General features: G+C 40.9%; 1 protein-coding gene across 2 annotated transcripts in view; it reads left to right on the top strand.

Annotated features, from left to right (window-relative positions):
- The window catches only part of CAPZA2 (capping actin protein of muscle Z-line subunit alpha 2), a 60,925-nt gene that overhangs the window by 12,045 nt on the left and 30,726 nt on the right, over positions 1-18,154 (top strand). For both annotated transcript variants that reach the window (XM_036328897.1, XM_036328895.1), the window contains exons 2-3: positions 9,406-9,469; positions 16,141-16,192. In XM_036328897.1, coding sequence (XP_036184790.1) covers positions 9,406-9,469; positions 16,141-16,192 — 116 coding nt within the window. The remainder of the gene's footprint in view (positions 1-9,405; positions 9,470-16,140; positions 16,193-18,154) is intronic.

The raw sequence follows: 18,154 nt of genomic DNA, 5'->3' as shown, positions 1-18,154 counted from the left end.
GCATGCCCGGCTGGTGATCTAAGCATGAGCATCTGGCGTGGAAGGGCAGGTCCCAGCTGACCTCTGGGCCCTGAGCAGCACTGGGCCCCCTTGCCCCCACGTGCCCCCCTTCACCTGAGTCACGGCGCCCAAGTCCCCACGCAGAGATGTGGTTAGTGTGGCTGGACGCCGCAGGCCAGGGCACAGTGTGGTCTCTGGGGCACCCAGTGGCGCCACACGGAAGCCAGGCAGGCAGCGTGCTCTCTCCCAGCCGGCCTCGCAGGGCGGGCTCCTGTGCAAACCCACGGGGAACCTGACCAGCAGCTGCGCTTCAGCTCACCTGGAAGAGGCCATGCAGGTGTAAGGCCAGCTCCTCACAGGCACCCAGCACTTGAGTGCAGAAGCTTTCCCAGTGCACGAGCCCTCACATCCTGGGGAGGGTAGCAGGGGGAGTGAGAGCAAGCTTGGCAGACACCCCGCATTCCCACCGCACCACCATCCCCATCACCCCTACCCCCAGGTAGCAGGTAAGAGGTTGCAACCCCCACCCCCACCCCCCCCACCCCACCCCCGCCCAGGTGCCGTGGGAGGTTGGTTGCCGCCACCTACCCCCAGTTTCCCGTCCCAGCCTGGGACCCAGCCCCGATCATCCGATGGGCCTGCCAGCTGCTGGTCGCTGTGTGCGGGCGATCAGACCCTGCTCGCACCTGCCTTGGCCTGGCAGAAGTCACTGTTTGATTCTGGTCTGGGCACATGCCCAGGTTGTGGGCTCAATCCCCAGTGTGGGGCGTGCAGGAGGCAGCTGTTCAGTGATTCTCTCTCAGCGTTAATGTTTCTATCTCTCTCTTCCTCTCTCTCTCTCTCTGTAAATCAATAAAAATATACCTAAAAAAAAAAAAGCTTTCTAAATGACTTGAATGTGCCACCAGGATTGAGTCTCACTGAATTGTGCTCAATAAATGTTGACTAAAGGATAAGAAAGGAAAACAGTAAGTATAAATTATTCTTGAAAAAAATTTGATAGTGAAGCAAAATAGGAAAAGTGGGTATATTACTACCATTAAATTTTTCCTGCTGTTTCATTTTAGGGACACTTCTAAGATAGAAAAAATTAGGAGTATTTGTGGGCTGAGAGGAATGTTTCAGAGGAGAGAAAGAAATGGAAAATGTAAGATAAATAATAGCTTATATAACTTTTACAGTGAATAATGCCTTTGGATTCATGAGTTTCTCAATATTTTAAATAAATGATAAAAACATATTTAAAGAAAAATTGATGTTGAATTCAGTAGATGACCTAGTTTAACATTAAGTGATATGGGCCCTGTTTTTTTGTGGCTTTTTTTGGAGGGGGGGGCGTAGGGGGTGTAGTTTTTAATTACCATTCAAAATGATAATTAAAAAGAAAAAAATTTTTTTTAAAACCTTACCAAAACAGATTACCACTCAAGTTAAAATACATTAGTCTGTAACACAGACATGCAGTAGTGATCATTTGGTCATAAACTATTTAAATATGATAGAGTTTTAAAAAGTGTTTTTCTATTCTTGTAACTCTCAAAAAGGCATAGACAGTTTTTAGGAGTTATAGGTAAATGATGTCAAATAATCTTGTTAAAGTGAAAAAATGCTTAATATCTATTTTTATCTTTACTAACCATCTATAAGGCAGTGACCCTGAGGTATCATACTCCTTGAGAATCAGGTGAACCCTATGGTTCCTTTCCTTAGAAGACCAAGAACCTCAGATTTTGCATATAGTGCCTTATAAGGCAGTGTAATATCTGGCTACCTATCAGAATCACCCTGGGTGGGGGGGATTTCTAAAAGGCAGATTTCGCCAAAACCGGTTTGGCTCAGTGGGTAGAGCGTCAGCCTGCGGACTGAGAGGTCCCAGGTTCGATTCCGGTCAAGGGCATGTACCTGGGTTGCGGGCATATCCCCAGTAGGAGATGTGCAGGAGGCAGCTGATCGATGATTCTCTCTCATCGATGTTTCTAACTCTCTATTTCTCTCCCTTCCTTTCTGTAAAAAATCAATAAAATATATTTTAAAAATAAATAAAAAAAATAAAAGGCAGATTTCTAGGTCTTAATCCTCTGAAGATTGATTCAGTAGTCTGGAATGGAACATGGTCTCTGTTGTTTTTTTGTTTGTTTTCTTTTTAAAGCTTTCCAGTGAATCCTGATTTGGGAAATCTCTACCCTAATGTCTTCTGCCTTAGTGAAGGCGGAGATAACTATGTGGGATAATGTTCAACATATGGAAATTAGAGGGGTTGTTGGCTGCGTTCTCAGATAAAATATAGGATTCCTGGTCAAATTTGAATTTAAGATGAATTACAAATAATTTTTAGTGTATTTTCTGTGCAGTATACTTTGAGGCTACTGTAGATTGCAGGACTGTTGGATTCCATGTAGCTATTTTTTCGTGGTATGTATGTCTGCTTTTTATACTCTCTTTTCTTTAAAATATATTTTATTGATTTTTTTTTTTTTTTTTTTTTACAGAGAGGAAGGGAGAGGGATAGAGAGCCAGAAACATCGATGAGAGAGAAACATCGATCAGCTGCCTCCTGCACACTCCCCACTGGGCATGTGCCCGCAACCAAGGTACATGCCCTTGACCGGAATCGAACCTGGGACCCTTGAGTCCGCAGGCTGACGCTCTATCCACTGAACCAAACTGGTTAGGGCTGCTTTTTATACTTTCATCTCCTCCCTTTTTTTCAGTTGCTCAAGGCTTTTTAAAAATTCTTAAATTTTTGTCAGCTTACTATACTAATAGCTGCTTTGGTGAGGACTCCACTTCCTGCTAAAGAATTAAAGTTTTCTTCATACAGTTTTAAAATCTCCTGGAACTAAAGTTTTACCTTAGTGTTTGTAAAAATCTTGCCAATTTACAGTGTCTATCAAAACAATTCGGGGAATTTATGAACACAGGTAGTTGAAATAACATTAATTTTTCCAACAGTTTTTATAAATTGGTGGCAACAATTAATTGGCTGCCATAGAAAATTCTCCCACCCTGTTGTTCCTTCATGTTGTATCTGGCAGTCATAAAGTTGAAGTAGCACTGCCAGATGCTCACCTTTTCCAGTAACAGACACATCTTAAAGAGGCAACATAGCCTAATCACTTCTACCTGTGCCATTTCATCATGAAGCTTGGCATTGCTGAGAAAGATGCATTCTGTAACCCTAATGCAAAGAGTGACAGAATCAAGGATTACAAGGCAGAAAGCTATATGTGGAGTTAATGTGCATCTGGCTTCCTTCCCTCAGAAGTTTTTCAGTCTTACTCAGCAGTGTAGATTTAACCTAAGATTGTACATTTTCAAATTCTGTGGTCCAGGTAACATAGGATAGTAAACACTTGATATGTTGTACTAACTATTCTTTCTGGGGGATCACCCAAGACTGAGAGCAACAATTCAATACCTTACTGATATTTGTCTGGATCATCAATGAATACCATAATATCAAGGATTTTGATCATAGCTCAGCCGTGGGCAAACTACGGCCCGCGGGCCGGATCTGGCCCGTTTGAAATGAATAAAACTAAAAAAAAAAAAGACCGTACCCTTTTATGTAATGATGTTTACTTTGAATTTATATTAGTTCACACAAACACTCCATCCATGCTTTTGTTCCGGCCCTCTGGTCCAGTTTAAGAACCCATTGTGGCCCTTGAGTCAAAAAGTTTGCCCACCCCTGTCATAGCTTCTTATACCAAGTGTGCCTTCTCTTCCATTTAAGTCTGTTGCAACACTGAAAGAAAGACATTGGAACTTGAGAAAAACAAGGCCTCCACAGGATTTAGCTCCAAGCTGTCATCTTTCTGGATACTGTGTCTAATATCTTCCCTCAATGTGATAAAAGTTTGCCTTGATTCAACATGATATGCCAATGCCACCCAACCTGTCAATATTATTTGCTCATCTGGAGGCACTGATTTTTTTCTGTAGGCTCGGGGTACCGGCATGGTCTGTATGAGAGGCATCCTCTCTTGCCTGCAGCACATGAGGAACAATTTGTGGCAGGCAGCATCCCAGCATTAACATAATACTTTTTTTACTGTCTGCAATCTGAGACATCTCTGATCCTAAATGACTGTTTCCTAGCATTTACAAAAAGAAAGTAGTGCTAGTGCTTGGTAGAAAGCAGGAAACAACTTCCTATAGGATTTATCAAAATGAACTTGGTCAATAAGGTGACATTCTTTCCTACAGAAAAGATATGGGGAATTCTTTTTTAGTTCATGGGTCGACGCTCAACCACTGAGCTATGCCAGCCAGGCAGGGAATTCTTTTTTAAAATAGTGGAATCAACTTCATCTGAAATTGAAAGATTAATATCCTGTTTTCCCCTTGACTGAATAATTTAATAATTTACAACTGAATTCTGTCCACGTTTTTTCTGATATTTGTGGGAATTCTGATCTAAAGTAGGTTGAAAGAATCACAGGCTACCCTGATGTCATTTTTGAGAAAGTCCATTTCACTTCCAGGCCTTCTAATTTGTTCCATCAAAGACCATTTCTCACTACTTAATAAACTAATTTTATCTTCTCATTTTTGAACTGGCAAGGAGTTCTCTATAGGGCAGGGAGTAGAGAAGAGTGGGGAAAGTTTGTCTAAAACTGTGGATGGAATTCATTTTCTTTCACTTTGTTCACATCACAAGATTTTTCTGAGTTATTTTATCATTCAGTAGAGTTGCCAATAAGTCTGGAGGTTTTGAAATGTTTAATCTACATTATCTCATAATTAAAAATCCTAATTATTATTTTCATCTGAAAAGGTTATTGATGTAAGCTTGTACTTATTTTTTTAAATATTTTTCTTTTAATTTCAGAGAGGGGGAGAGAGATAGAAGCACCAATGATGAGAGAGCATCATTGATCAACTGCCTCCTATAAGCCCCCACGTGTGCCCTGACCAAGAATTGAACTGTGACCTCCTGGTTCATAGGTCGATGCTCAATCACTGAGCAACACCAGCTGGGCTTGTACTTATTCTTAAACAAAAATTCATTTACTAAAAACTTTAGAGCTCTCTTTTCAAAAGGTTTACTTAGCTTCTGAATTTCAGGACTTGATTTGTAATTTTTTCATTCTTATAAAGGAACTTTGTTTTCCACAGCCTTTGTCAAATAGGTTTAGATTCTTCCCTTTTTTAAATGTAATTGTCACCCTAGCCGGTTTGGCTCAGTGGATAGAGCATCTGTCTGCGGTCTGAAGGGCCCCAGGTTCGATTCCAGCCAAGGGCACATGCCTGGGTTGCGGGCTCGATCCCCAGTAGGGGCTGTGCAGGAGGCAGCCAATCAATGATTCCCTCTCATCATTGATGTTTCTATCTCTCTCTCCCTCTCCCTTCCTCTCTGAAATCAATAAAAATATATTTTAAAAAAATAAAATGTAATTGTCAACTTTTCCTATCCTCCCAATTCATTGGAGAATAGGAAACTAGATAAACACACTTTTGTAAATTTATATCTAAAATAAAAACAAAGATCTATGAAGAACTTTCTCACGCCCTTGTAACATTTACACTACACACACACATACACACACACATACACACACAACTAGAGGCCCAGTACACGGATTCGTGCACCAGTGCAGTCCCTCGGCCTGGCCTGCGCCCTCTTGCAATCCGGGACCCCTCGGGAATGTCGGAGAGCTGGTTTCGGCCTGATCCCCACAGGCCAGGCCAAGGGACCCCCACCAGTGCCAAATCCATGCACCAGGCCTCTAGTATGCATATAAGATCTTTGGTTAATCTCTTCTCACCCTCCCCCCTTCCCCCTTCCCTCTGAGATTCATCAGTCTGTTCCATGTTTCCATGCCTGTGGTTTCTACTCCTGCGTTGAGTGTCTGCCCTCTGGTGGTCAGTGCATGTCATAGCTACCAGTCGGACGGTTGCTTAGGTTTTTATATATATTTATTTGCTTATCTGAGTTCATTGCTTCCTAATCCCCAATTACATATCTTAAATTCAAGCTCCCCTTATAAGTAAGTTCTTGTTTTACCTGCCTCCTCTTCACTGTTGGTAAGGGATAGGTTCCTGCCATGGGGGGTTATTGGATGGCTGAACTCACAACCACCTGACACTGAATAGATGAGATGAACAGCAGTTTATTAGTCACATATGCTTATTAGCCTGGGAGGGGGGACACAGCATGCAATGCAGGGCCACATGGGGGTTGTACTCCAGGACAGAGAAGCCATGGGAGGCCAGCTTTGTCATATCAAGAGGCTGGAGTGATCCCTAGATGATGTGATTGGTTTGTTTTCATAATTCTGACGGTTGCTATTCAGGCATAAGCAGGAAGTATGCCTGTTCCCTGTGATAAAGAGGTTTGTCTGGCCGGGGGACCTTATCTGCAGGAGCAGAGTAAGGAGGGGAACTTGCTGTTAGGCCATTCAAGGTCCTCCCAGTTTTCCCCAGATGCCAACACACAAATAATTTTGGGCCTTTATACCACAGGTCTCAATAGTATTCATCCTTTATAAAAAGTATTTGCTAATGATTGCTATGCTAAATAATACATCAAGAGGTTTTTAATAGCATAACTTGATCTTAGAGTTTTCCTTTCGGTATGAACTTTTCTTCTGATAATTTTCAAATTTTAAGATATTTTGCTCCTCTGTAATTTCATCACAGGTAAAAGATGGCCAAATCATATATATATGTGTGTCATGTATATATATATGTATGTATGTACACACACACACACACACACACACAGTAATATGGAAGCCTGAAAGACAAGAGTTCTTGTTTGAGAGATGGAATAAATTAGTGAGGCTCCAAGTACTGTGCTTATGTGGGATGAGAAAAAGAGTAGATAGGTTGTAGGAGCTAGAAAGTGGCAAAAAGAGTAAAAAGGTGTAATAGCTATTATCTGAGTGCTTATCTGTGTTGAGCACTTTCCTAAAGGTCTTATTTACTGCAAATGAGTTTGCTTGTGGTCATACTGGTGGTGGGCAGTGGTGCCATAGTCTGAACCCATAGTCTTATTTAAAAGTTTATGTTGTTTAACAGTTACAGTTTGTAGCTTTCAGATATGGGAAATCCTGACATGTCATGCAGTGAGGGATCATTAGATAAATGATTTTAAGCAGAAAAAAGCAAACATGATCAGAATTTACATTGAAAAATATCAATCCTAGTGACCAGGTTAGAAAATGAATTTTAGAGAAAGATGTGACTACAGGCAGGGCAGCTATTGTCGCAACCTAGGAACAAAGTCACTGAGTCTGAATGGAGTAGAATCAAAGAAAATTGGATTTGAGCAGAAGAGACAGACATCATTGTTCATGTGACTGACTGGGAGAAGGAATTTTATCAAGAACAGAGGGGAGTGGGTTTGGGTGAGAACTGTCTGAGAGGTGTCTTTGAAGCTTTGTAATGGAGATTTCTAATAGATCAATAATAGTTAGAAAAAATGGATCTTAATCTTGAGAGGGTGCGATAGGAGGTGTGTAGATTGAAAGCTTTTGTTGTGTGGCGATAATAGAAGCAGAAGCAGTGGAGTTAGATGCATTTACCCAGAGATTTCTTCTGTTCCCTTTCCCATGCTCTGTTGGAAAGCAGTTCTGTGAAAAGCCTTGGACTTCTTTATTCAAATTCCCATTCTGGATCTCTATTTTCCCTTTCATAAAGTCAGGGTAATAAACAGCTATCTCAGAGAACAATTGTACATAATATTTTATGTAACAGAGGCAAGGGTTTGAGAAAGTTAAGAAATAATATATTTCATTTCCATTAGTTTGCCTATTAAAAATGGAGATATGTAGAAGTTAAAAAAAAATTAAGACTTCTATGCAGATTATTTGTCTTGGCTTGCTAGTAGATAAAAACCAGATTTTAATTGTACATTGCCACCATGCAGCTTGGAATCTAGCTTTTGCTCCTGCTAAAACTAGTTTTTGAGGTGAGCAGAATCAAGTAGAAAGGGAAGTGATGATTTCCAAGTGAGGGGAAAGGAAGTCAATGTGTGTGAAGTGAATGCACTGCACCAAAAAACTAACATGTAATGTGAAAATGGCTGTGTTTCAGAGCTGTTTTTAAGAATACTGGTTTGGTTCTAGCTGGTTTGACTCAGTGGATAGACTGTCAGCCTGTGGACTGTAGGGTCTGGGTTTGATGCCAATCAAGGGCACGTGCCTGGATTGCAGGCTCGATCCCCCAGTAGGGAGCTTGCAAGAGGCATCCGATCAATGATTTTCTCTCATCATCAATGTTTTTCTCTCTCTGTGTTCCTCTGTGAAATCAATAAAATTATATATATATATATATATTTTTTTTTTTTTTTTTTTTTTAAGAAAATTTGGTAGAATTTGCCAGTGAAGCTGTTTGGTCTTAATGTTTTTCTTTTGGAAGGTTCTTAATTACTGATTTAATGTCCTTGTAATTGGACTGTTCATATTTTCTGTTTCATTATGATTCCGTCCTGGCAGGTTGTTTTAGAAATTGCCAATTTCTTCTAAGTTGTCTGATTTTTTTGGCTTACAATTGGTGATAGTAGTCTGTTATGATCCTTTGTATTTCTGTGGTATCATTTATAACAGTTCCTCTTTCATTTCTGATTTTGTTTATGTGAGTCATCTCTTTTTTTCTTGGTGAGTCTAACTAAAATAAAAAGTCTTGTCAATTTTGTTTATCTTTTCAAAGAAATAGCTCTTAGTTTTATAGATCTTCTCTATTTTATCTGTATCATTTATTTCTGCTCTAATTTTTGTTATTCTTCTTTGTACTAACTAGGCTTTATTTGTTCTTTTGTAATACAAAGTTAGGTTGTATTGACTTTCATATATTTTATCTGCATTCAGCCTATACATTATGATTATAACTAGAGGCCCAGTGCACAAAATTGTGTGCGGGTAGGGTCCCTAGGCTAGCCTGCGATCAGGGCCATCTTCAGCCCGCTCGCCAGTCCCCAATTCCTCCCCACCGCCGCTCACCCCAGTTCCCCATGGTTCCCCGTTGGCCATCCAGTTATTGGAGCCTGTGGGATGGAGGGAGGGACCAAGAGGTCTGCCTTCTGCCTGCTCACCAGTCCCCAGTCCTGCCCCGCAGCCACCCTGGTGCCCCCATGGTTCCCTGTTGGCCATCCAGCAATCAGAGCCTGCGGGCTGGGGGGAGGTACCGAGAGGTGGTCAATGCACCTCATAGCGACTGGTCGATCGGTCGTTCCGATCGTTATGCCGTTATGGTTGCTGGCCTTTTATCATATAGGATAGTAGTAAATGATTAAAACAATAATAAACTTTAGGTGGTTGGGTAAAGAAGTATCACTATCTTTAAATTTTCTTAAGTCATCTTTAATGGAACTTTAAAATAGTATAATTTTGAATTTTTTGTTTTTGTTTTGATAGAGGCCTATGCTATGGGACATTTATATCTTCATTTCTATTTTAGGTGCGTATAGCAGCAAAATTCATCATTCATGCCCCTCCTGGAGAATTTAATGAGGTGTTTAATGGTAAGTGTTTAATTCATAATACTAAGACTTGATATATCAAGTGCTCTTTTTAAAAAGAGTAAATGACATAACCAAAATAATTAAGCTAAGGGGAATATGTAGAAAACTGTTTTTTCCATTACAGTGAATATTTTTGTCAATCTGAATTTTGTTATGGCTAGAATATAATGTATTTAAGCTACACATGATAATTATGTTTGAATAAATTAATCCCCTTAAAAGAAAATTTATTTTAAAAGGCAAGAAAATTTTAATTTTAACTATTTTTTTGGAATTGGGAAATTCATTTTTGTATTTCTCTTTTAAAAAAATGTTTTTATTGATTTCAGAGAAAGGATGGGAGAGGGAGATAGAAATATCAGTGATGAGAGTCATTGATCAGCTGCCTGCTAGCGATCAAACCTACAATCTGGGCATATACCCTGACCAGGAATTGAACTTTAAGCTCCTGGTTCATGGGTCAATGCTCAACCACTGAGCCACACTGGCCAGGCCATTTTTTTTTCTTGTAAAGAAGAACATACTGGATTAATATGAGAAACCAAAAAGAGGGGGGGAAACATTGTTTCACCATACTTAGAAGATGACAGCACCTGTAAAAATAATTTGTTATTTAAATTATATCTCATAAATTAGTTTACAGTATGCCTTTTATAAACCTCACTTTTTTATAATTAAGTTAAAACTATCAAGTTTACAGGAATTCCTGGTTGCTGTAAAAGCTGTCATGATAGTTTCTCTTTAACACTAAGTATCACATGGTTAAAACAACTGCCAGGAATATGGCCTGTAGTGATCTTTTTATAAAACTTTCCTTAAGCAGTTTTCAGAATAACCTACCACAAACATTTTAAATGAGTTATTTCTACCTCATATATATTTTGCTTTCACCATGTCTTAAAATTAATTTACACAGGACTGTTTTATTTTCATTTTTTAAACTTTCTACCCCACAGTAAACTATTTAAACATGTTTATTAAGAAGTTTAATCAGTTGCCCTGGCCGGATTAAGTCAGTGGTGGTCAAGGGGTTCTCTCTGGCCAGACACAGTACTCTGCGCCCCCAGTTCTTGTCTTGCTTGTAGGAATGAATTCAAACAAGAGAAAACAAATGGCAGCTAAAACAGGAGAGGATTTATTTGTAGGAAAGAAATACACTCAGATAGAACCTGAGTGGACCACTCAGCTGCCGAAACTGAACTGAGTGCCCCGATATTTGGGGGTTTACGGGATTTATTACTGCTAGGGAGGAATGCCCCTAGCCAAGCAAGTCACCCACTCATGTCTCAAAAAATGTGCCTTTAAACCATAAGGCTCCTTCATCTAGGTAAATGGTTCCCAGTGTGGGGCACATGCCCTACAGAGGGGCAATTTGATTTTTAAGGGGGCAATTAGAGAATGAGTTTTTATCAGTGAATTTTTTGCATTTCTTATGGTTCTAGAGGCCACATAGACGGTATATAAATATATCATGACATATTTATGCATTTCAGTTCTCTATTATATGTTTTGAAACTTTACTTGCTATTTTTTCATATCACTTCATATTATTTTTTTTTAACAATTTCTTAGTGATTTCTTAATACTTCAACTGTCCTTTTGTTCTTTTATTTTTCTCTTTCATGGATGCCATGTACTTAGGAAGCTTGTTTAGACCAAGTGAATGGCCTTTTAGGCTTCCTCCACGTGAATAGGAGTTCACTTTTTGAATAATAAGAATTATATGTCACAGGGGGCATCAGGATTTTAGAGATGCTTAGGTGGGGCATGGCCAAAAAAAGGTTGGGAACCACTGATTTAAGTGCTATGCTACAGGTTAAGCCACATCCTGGAGGGCTCTGAATCTTTCCTCCTCACCTAGGGGTCTGCCTCCTCCATTGTCTATTTGCAATTTGTCACTTCTAACACTTTCTCTAAGCCCCAGATACCTCTCCAAGACTCTCCCTTTCTGTCTGCCTATTCTTAACAGTTAGAGCTTGTTGTCCCGATAAGCTAAGGTTGTGTTTGATCCCCAACCAATGAATACATAAATAGATGGAACGAGTTGATATTTCTCTCTCTGTGTCTTCCTCCTTCCCTCCCTAAAAGTCAATAAATTAAAAAAAAAAAATTAAGAAATTTAATTGGTTGTTCTTATTCATAGTGTAAGACCAATTTTTAACCAGTGTGCTGCAAGAATTTTTAAAACATGCAATACCTATTTAATCAGAGGCACTAGCTGCTTTTCCCTTAGATTGTCAAATTAAAAAATGACAACAGTCAACACAATAGCCATCCAGTGTGAATAAATCAAAATTATACCTATTTTTATTGTCTGATTGGCAAAAAGTATAACATTTTTTGGTGTGCCTCAGGATTTGAATAATTACTTTGTATGTGCCATGAGATTTAAAAAGTTGAAAATCACTGGTGTAACATGTAATGAAATCTCACCTCAGAAAAAATTAAGTTTGAGAGGCAAAAATTGTAGAAAGTTAAAACTACCCTTTAAAATTCCTTAAATCATTTACAAACTATAACAACACTAGAGGCCTGGTGCATGAAAATTCATGCACTGGAGGGGGGTCCCCCAGTCCGGCCTGCCCCCTCTCACAGACCAGGAGCCCTCAGGGGCGGGAGGTGACCTAGTGATCAGGGGATGGCGACGTCCTATCACACCTCTGCTGCTGCCACTGCCGGCAGTGCAAGCCTCGGCCAGCTCTGGTTACCTGAGCCTCGGGTGGCCCTGGGTGGCTGGGGGACTGAGGGGACTGGGGGACTCCAGAGGCAGGCGTGCTGGCGGGGCTGGGTGCTGCCATCTTTGAGGTTGGGGCAGTCAATTCGCATATTCCCTCCTTATTGGCCATGGGCACCGCTATCTTTACAACAGCATGAGGGTCAATTAGCATATTCCCTCTTGATTAGATAGGATATGATTTAATATATGCAGTTACATATAGTAATTCTTTTTTTTTTTTTTTAAATATATTTTATTGATTTTTTACAGAGAGGAAGGGAGAGAGATAGAGAGTTAGAAACATCGATGAGAGAGAAACATCAATCAGCTGCCTCCTGCACATCTCCTACTGGGGATGTGCCCGCAACCCAAGTACATGCCCTTGACCGGAATCGAACCCGGGACCCTTCAGTCCGCAGGCCGACGCTCTATCCACTGAGCCAAACCGGTTTCGGCGTAGTAATTCTTATGAATTTAAAAAATTAACCACTGAGCTAAAATTAGAGGAAGAATGGCAAGTCTACATTGTAAAAATGAATCTGGAAGTTAAAATAATTCTGCCTTTTAACATAATTATAAAATCTACTAGAGGCTCAGTGCACGGGATTTGTGCACTGGTTGGGGCATGGCCTGTGGGGATCAGCCCACTGTGGGAGCACCACTCATCCCAGTCAGCTGAGCGGTTGTGGACCCAGCCTCTGAGCAGCTGCTCCCTGGTCCAGCATCTTCTGTGGAGCTGGAGAACTCACCTCTCCAGGGGACCCAGTCAGGGCCAGGCCCAGGAACAGTAGCACTGAGAGGCGGCAGAGTAGTCCTGCAGCGGCCACGAACCCACCTCCCAACCTTGAGGGTCAGCTCTGTGAGCCCAGTTGCAGCTCTGCGCAGCCTGCAGGCCTCCAGAAGAGGCAGCAGGGAGCGAGGAGGAGGAGCCTGGGACAAGGAGGTGATGATTGCAGTCCGAACCCCGTCGACCCAGGTTCGCAGTGGGAGCAACCATTCATCCTGGTCAGCCGAGCTGCGCTCCCACTGTGGTAGCGCACTGACCACCAGGGGGCAGCTCCTATATTGAGTGTCTGCCCCCTGGTGGTCTGTGTGTGTCATAGCGACTGGTCCACCAGTCATTTTGGTCGTTGCACTGTTCAGTCGCTGGGTTTTTATTATATAGGATAGTAAGTGAATTTAGAAGTTGAAGAAAATTGAAAAGTATTTCTTCTTCCCTTAGGTTTAATTTCTGTTTTAGTATTCAGCCTCTATAAACTAAATATATGTTAATATGTTTGATGGTTGGAGCATTAAAAAAGATAGTTTCCTGTGGTCCAGAAGTTGGTAGATCTGGGCTGAGACTCTGAAATAGGTACCTTTTTTTTTTAAGCCATCCATCCACTACCCTGTAGTCTCATGTGTAGCTTGGCTTAGAACCACAACCTAATAATCCCTTCTTTAAGAGTCGTATTTTATTCAAATTTTCTATTCCACTTTACTCTCCTTATGATAAAAGCATGGGCTTTTCCCCCCGCCAGAATAAAGCTAAGTTGATCAGATAGACTCTGCTTTTAAATTATTTTCCTATTTAAAACTGGTAAAGAGCCCTGGCTGGGTAGTTCAGTTGGTTGGAGCATTGTCCCATACACCAAAAGGTTGCAGGTTTGATTCCTGGTCAGGGCACATACCTAGGTTGCAGGTTCCATTCCAGTCGGGTGCTTACAGGAGGCAACTGATTAATGTTTCTCTCTCACATAGTTGTTTCTCTCTCTCTCCCTTTCCTCTCTCTAAAAATCAATAAACAGCCCTAGCCAGTTTGGCTCAGTGGTTTGAGTGTCGGCAAACTGAAGTCCCTGGCTCGATTCTGGTCAAGGACATGTACCTCAGTTGCAGGTTCTATCCCTGACCCTAGTCAGGGTGTGTGTGGGTGTCAACCAATCGATGTGCCTCTCTTACATAGATATTTCTCTCTGTGTGTCTCTCCCCCTCCCTTCCACTCTCTCTGAAAATCAATGAGAAAAAAATATACTTTGGTGAGGACTAACAAGAATAAATAAATAAGTAAATAAATAAATAAATATTTTAAAAAACGTATCTTTGGGTGAAATTTTTTTTTATTATATTTTTATTTCCCTGACCGGTTTGGCTCAGTGGATAGAGCATTGGCCTGCAGACTGAAGGATCCCAGGTTCGATTCCACTCAAGGGCATGTACCTTGGTTGCGGGCATATCCCCAGTAGGGGGTGTGCAGGAGGCAGCTGATAGATGTTTCTCTCTCATCAATGTTTCTAACTATCTCTCTCCCTTCCTCTCTGTAAAAAAAAATCAATAAAATATATATTTTTTTAAAAAATATCTGTATATTTTTATTGATATCAGAGAGGAAGGAGGAGGGAGATACTGATTTTTAGGGAGAGTGGACCCCGAGGGGTCCAGGATTGCGAGAGGGCAGTTCTCTGGTGACGCACCCCAGAATCAGGCTCCCTCCGCTCTGGTTCTGGGGTGCATCAGCCTAGAACCGCTGCTGCCAAGTCACTGGCAGCTCGGCAGCTCCTGCGTTGAGCGTCTGCCCCCTGGTTGTCATTGCGCATCATAGCTACTGGTCTGACAGTCAGACGGTCACTTAGCCTTTCATATATATATACTAGGGGCCTAGTGCACGAATTCATGCACCTTGAAAGGAACTGTGGGCCATGAGGCTATGGTAGACATGGGCGGATCTTGACCCATCCTCCATGCCCCTGCTTGGCTCCTCCCGCCTCAGCCCCTAGCCCCCTGTCTGCCAGCTCGCACCCGCTGATGACACCAAGTGATTGGGACCAACGCCAAGCACCGGCAGCAGGTGTGAGTTGCAGCCCTGGTGCCAGCAGCGGTTACGAGCACGGCCAGCGCCAGCAGCAGATTGGAGTGCTGGGCGAGACCACGGCATGCGGGAGCAAAGAATTTCAGTAACCACCAGAGGTTCGCCCCAGTGACAGCGACTGATGCCCCACCTGGGTCTGGCACCCCTGCTCACCTGCTCCCACATCCCGCTGCAGCCAAACAACCACCATGTTCTACACACGCCCCCTGGTGGTCAGCGCACATCATAGCAACCAGTTGTTTGGTTCCGGTTGTTCTGCCATTCAGTCTATTTGCATATTAGTTAGCCTTTTATCATATAGGATAGATGCTGCTTGGATTTTCCAAAAAGAAGTATTATTTTTAATATGTTTTAATGATTAATAGGCTAATGTCTGCATAATTATTGAATATAAAATTAGGACAGAGTTAATCTTTTGTTTAAAGATGCTCTCAAGACAGAAATGCCTACTTCTGCACTCTGCTCACAAGCTGTTTCTTGTTTAATCACATTTCCGTAGAGTAAATTAATTTGAAACTCATGATAGTATTGTCTATCAACAGTTCTCAACCTGTGGGTCGCGAACCCTTTGACGGTCGAACGACCCTTTCACAGGGGTTGCCTAAGACCATCCTGCATATCAGATATTTACATTACGATTTATAACAGTAGAAATATTACAGTTATGAAGTAGCAACGAAAATAATTTTATGGTTGGGTCACAACATAAGGAACTGTATTTAAAGGGCCAGAAGGTTGAGAACCACTGGTAGAGGCATGGTGTTCAGTCCTTTGCAGATCTTACTACACCGTCTTTTTGGTATAGCCTATCTCCACTTTAGTTCTTTGGAGATACATTACTGTCTGCCTTCATTGACTAATAACTTATATTTCTATTTCATTTCCTCTTCTGTTTCCTAACCAGTTTTAAAATTAATACCATGGTGTGTTTTGTGGTTATTTTGACCTTCAGAGTGATATTTTTCTGCTTATTTTGGCTGTCAGAGTGACATTTTGATGTTGCTTACATCTTGAGGGGGCACTGTTAATATGTGACCAAAATAACCACATTGCATAAAAATTTCAAACATAGAAAAATAGTAATGTAGAAACATTGTGTTTGTTTTTCAGATGTCCGGTTACTGCTTAATAATGATAATCTTCTCAGGGAAGGAGCAGCCCAGTAAGTATTATCTTCTATATATATAAAAGCTTGAGTGACCAAACGACTGGTCGACTGGTCGCTACAACGTGCACTGACCACCAGGAGTCAGACGCTCAACACAGGAGCTGCCCCCTGGTGGTCAGTGCACTCCCACAGCCAACCTCCCGTAGCCGGTCAACCTCCTTTGGTTCTTCCCTCCGGCTGCAGGCCAACCTCTCGTGGTCCTTCCCCCCAGCCAGCCGGCCCCAATTGCTGGCCAGGCCAAGGGACCCCACTCCTGCATGGATTTGTGCACCGGGCCTCTAGTATATTTTATTAACCTAGTAAAAGTGACTTAGAAAAAATGTTTTAAAATGGTTTTTAAACACTAATCACTGAAATAGATATTTACATATCAAGTTCAAGATATATACGTATAATTATATGTATGTACTAGGCTAGAAAAAAATTCTTTTTTATCACAGAGAGACATAAAGACACAATTATAACATGAAATTCTCTATTCATTGTGTATTTGGAAGTGGCTTATATACTCAAAACTATTTTTGTCTTTTGCAAAGTTAGATAAAATTATTTTAGAATCTTCTATTTTAAAAATTGTGACTGCTTTCATTTTTATGCAGGTATTACTTTTGTTATACCGGTTATGTTTAACCCTAATAAAGACTTTTGAGCGTTAGGAGATTTTATTCATCCATAAATATCTAACACTAGAGGCCCGATGCACAAAATTCGTGCAAGAGTAGGCCTTCCTTCCTCCGGCTGCCGGCATCGGCTCCCTCTGACACCCGGTACCCAGGCTTCCCCCTGGCCATCAGCAGGTATCCAGGACCTGGGCTACCCTTACAGCCCCGGCTTCATCCGGAAGGTCGTCTGGAAGGACGTCCAGTCTGATTAGCATATTACGCTTTTATTATTATAGATACTACCTGACACATATTTACTTAAAATATTTACTGGATTTGTGAGTGATTCAGATAACTAGCAATTCTAAATCCCAGTACATCATCTTTGAACTAATTATCAAAAAAATGACTTGTTATCTCTGTCTTAGGATTTCAAAAAATGATTGACTCTCTTCCCCATAGCCACCTTCTAAAATATGGTTGGAAAACCCATATTTTTGGCTAACCAGCTCCCATTACTCATTTGAAAATAATGAAATTAAACAGATTTTGAGATGCCTTGCAGTTTAGAATCTATCTATTTACCTACTATCATCCTACTGTACTGTCCAATGTATGAAATCCTAATGAGGGAAATTTGCTCTAATTCTCTATTTGTAACATTTGAAGGTTTTATCAAGTAAAACCGCCCTTTACAGTTTAATCCTAATGAAGGAAGAGGTTCAACAGACTCCTTGGACCTATCTGATTTTGCTTCTGATTAAATTCCTGGTTTTTTTTTTATAGTCATTTTTATTTTTTATTGTGGGAAAAATATAATATAAAATTTTACCTTTTTTAATTTTCTTTTTCTTTTTTTTTAAAATATATTTTATTGATTTTTTACAGAGAGGAAGGGAGAGAGATAGAGAGCTAGAAACATCGATGAGAGAGAAACATCGATCAGCTGCCTCCTGCACACCCCCTACTGGGGATGTGCCTGCAACCAAGGTACATGCCCTTGACCGGAATCGAACCTGGGACCTTTCAGTCCACAGGCCAATGCTCTATCCACTGAGCCAAACCGGTTAGGGCTTTATTTTTCAATTACAGTTTATATTCATTATAATTTTGCTTTAGTTTCGGGTGTACAGCACAATGGTCAAATAAGCATATACTGTACTTTAGAAAGTGATCCCCTCAATATTTCAAGTACCCACCTGGCACCGTACATAGTTATTACAATATTATTGACTATATTCTCTATCTTGTACTTTATATCCTCATGACTTTTTGTAACTACCAATAATGTTTATCTTTTTAACCACTTTTAGGTGTACAGTTCTCTGGCATTAAGTGCATTCACATTGATTGT

The sequence above is a fragment of the Myotis myotis genome, unplaced genomic scaffold (genome assembly GCF_014108235.1).
Source record: "Myotis myotis isolate mMyoMyo1 unplaced genomic scaffold, mMyoMyo1.p scaffold_m19_p_11, whole genome shotgun sequence".
In the NCBI taxonomy this organism is placed as follows: Eukaryota; Metazoa; Chordata; class Mammalia; order Chiroptera; family Vespertilionidae; genus Myotis; species Myotis myotis.
Note: the sequence above shows the minus strand (reverse complement) of the source record. Positions and strands in the feature narration are given on the sequence as shown.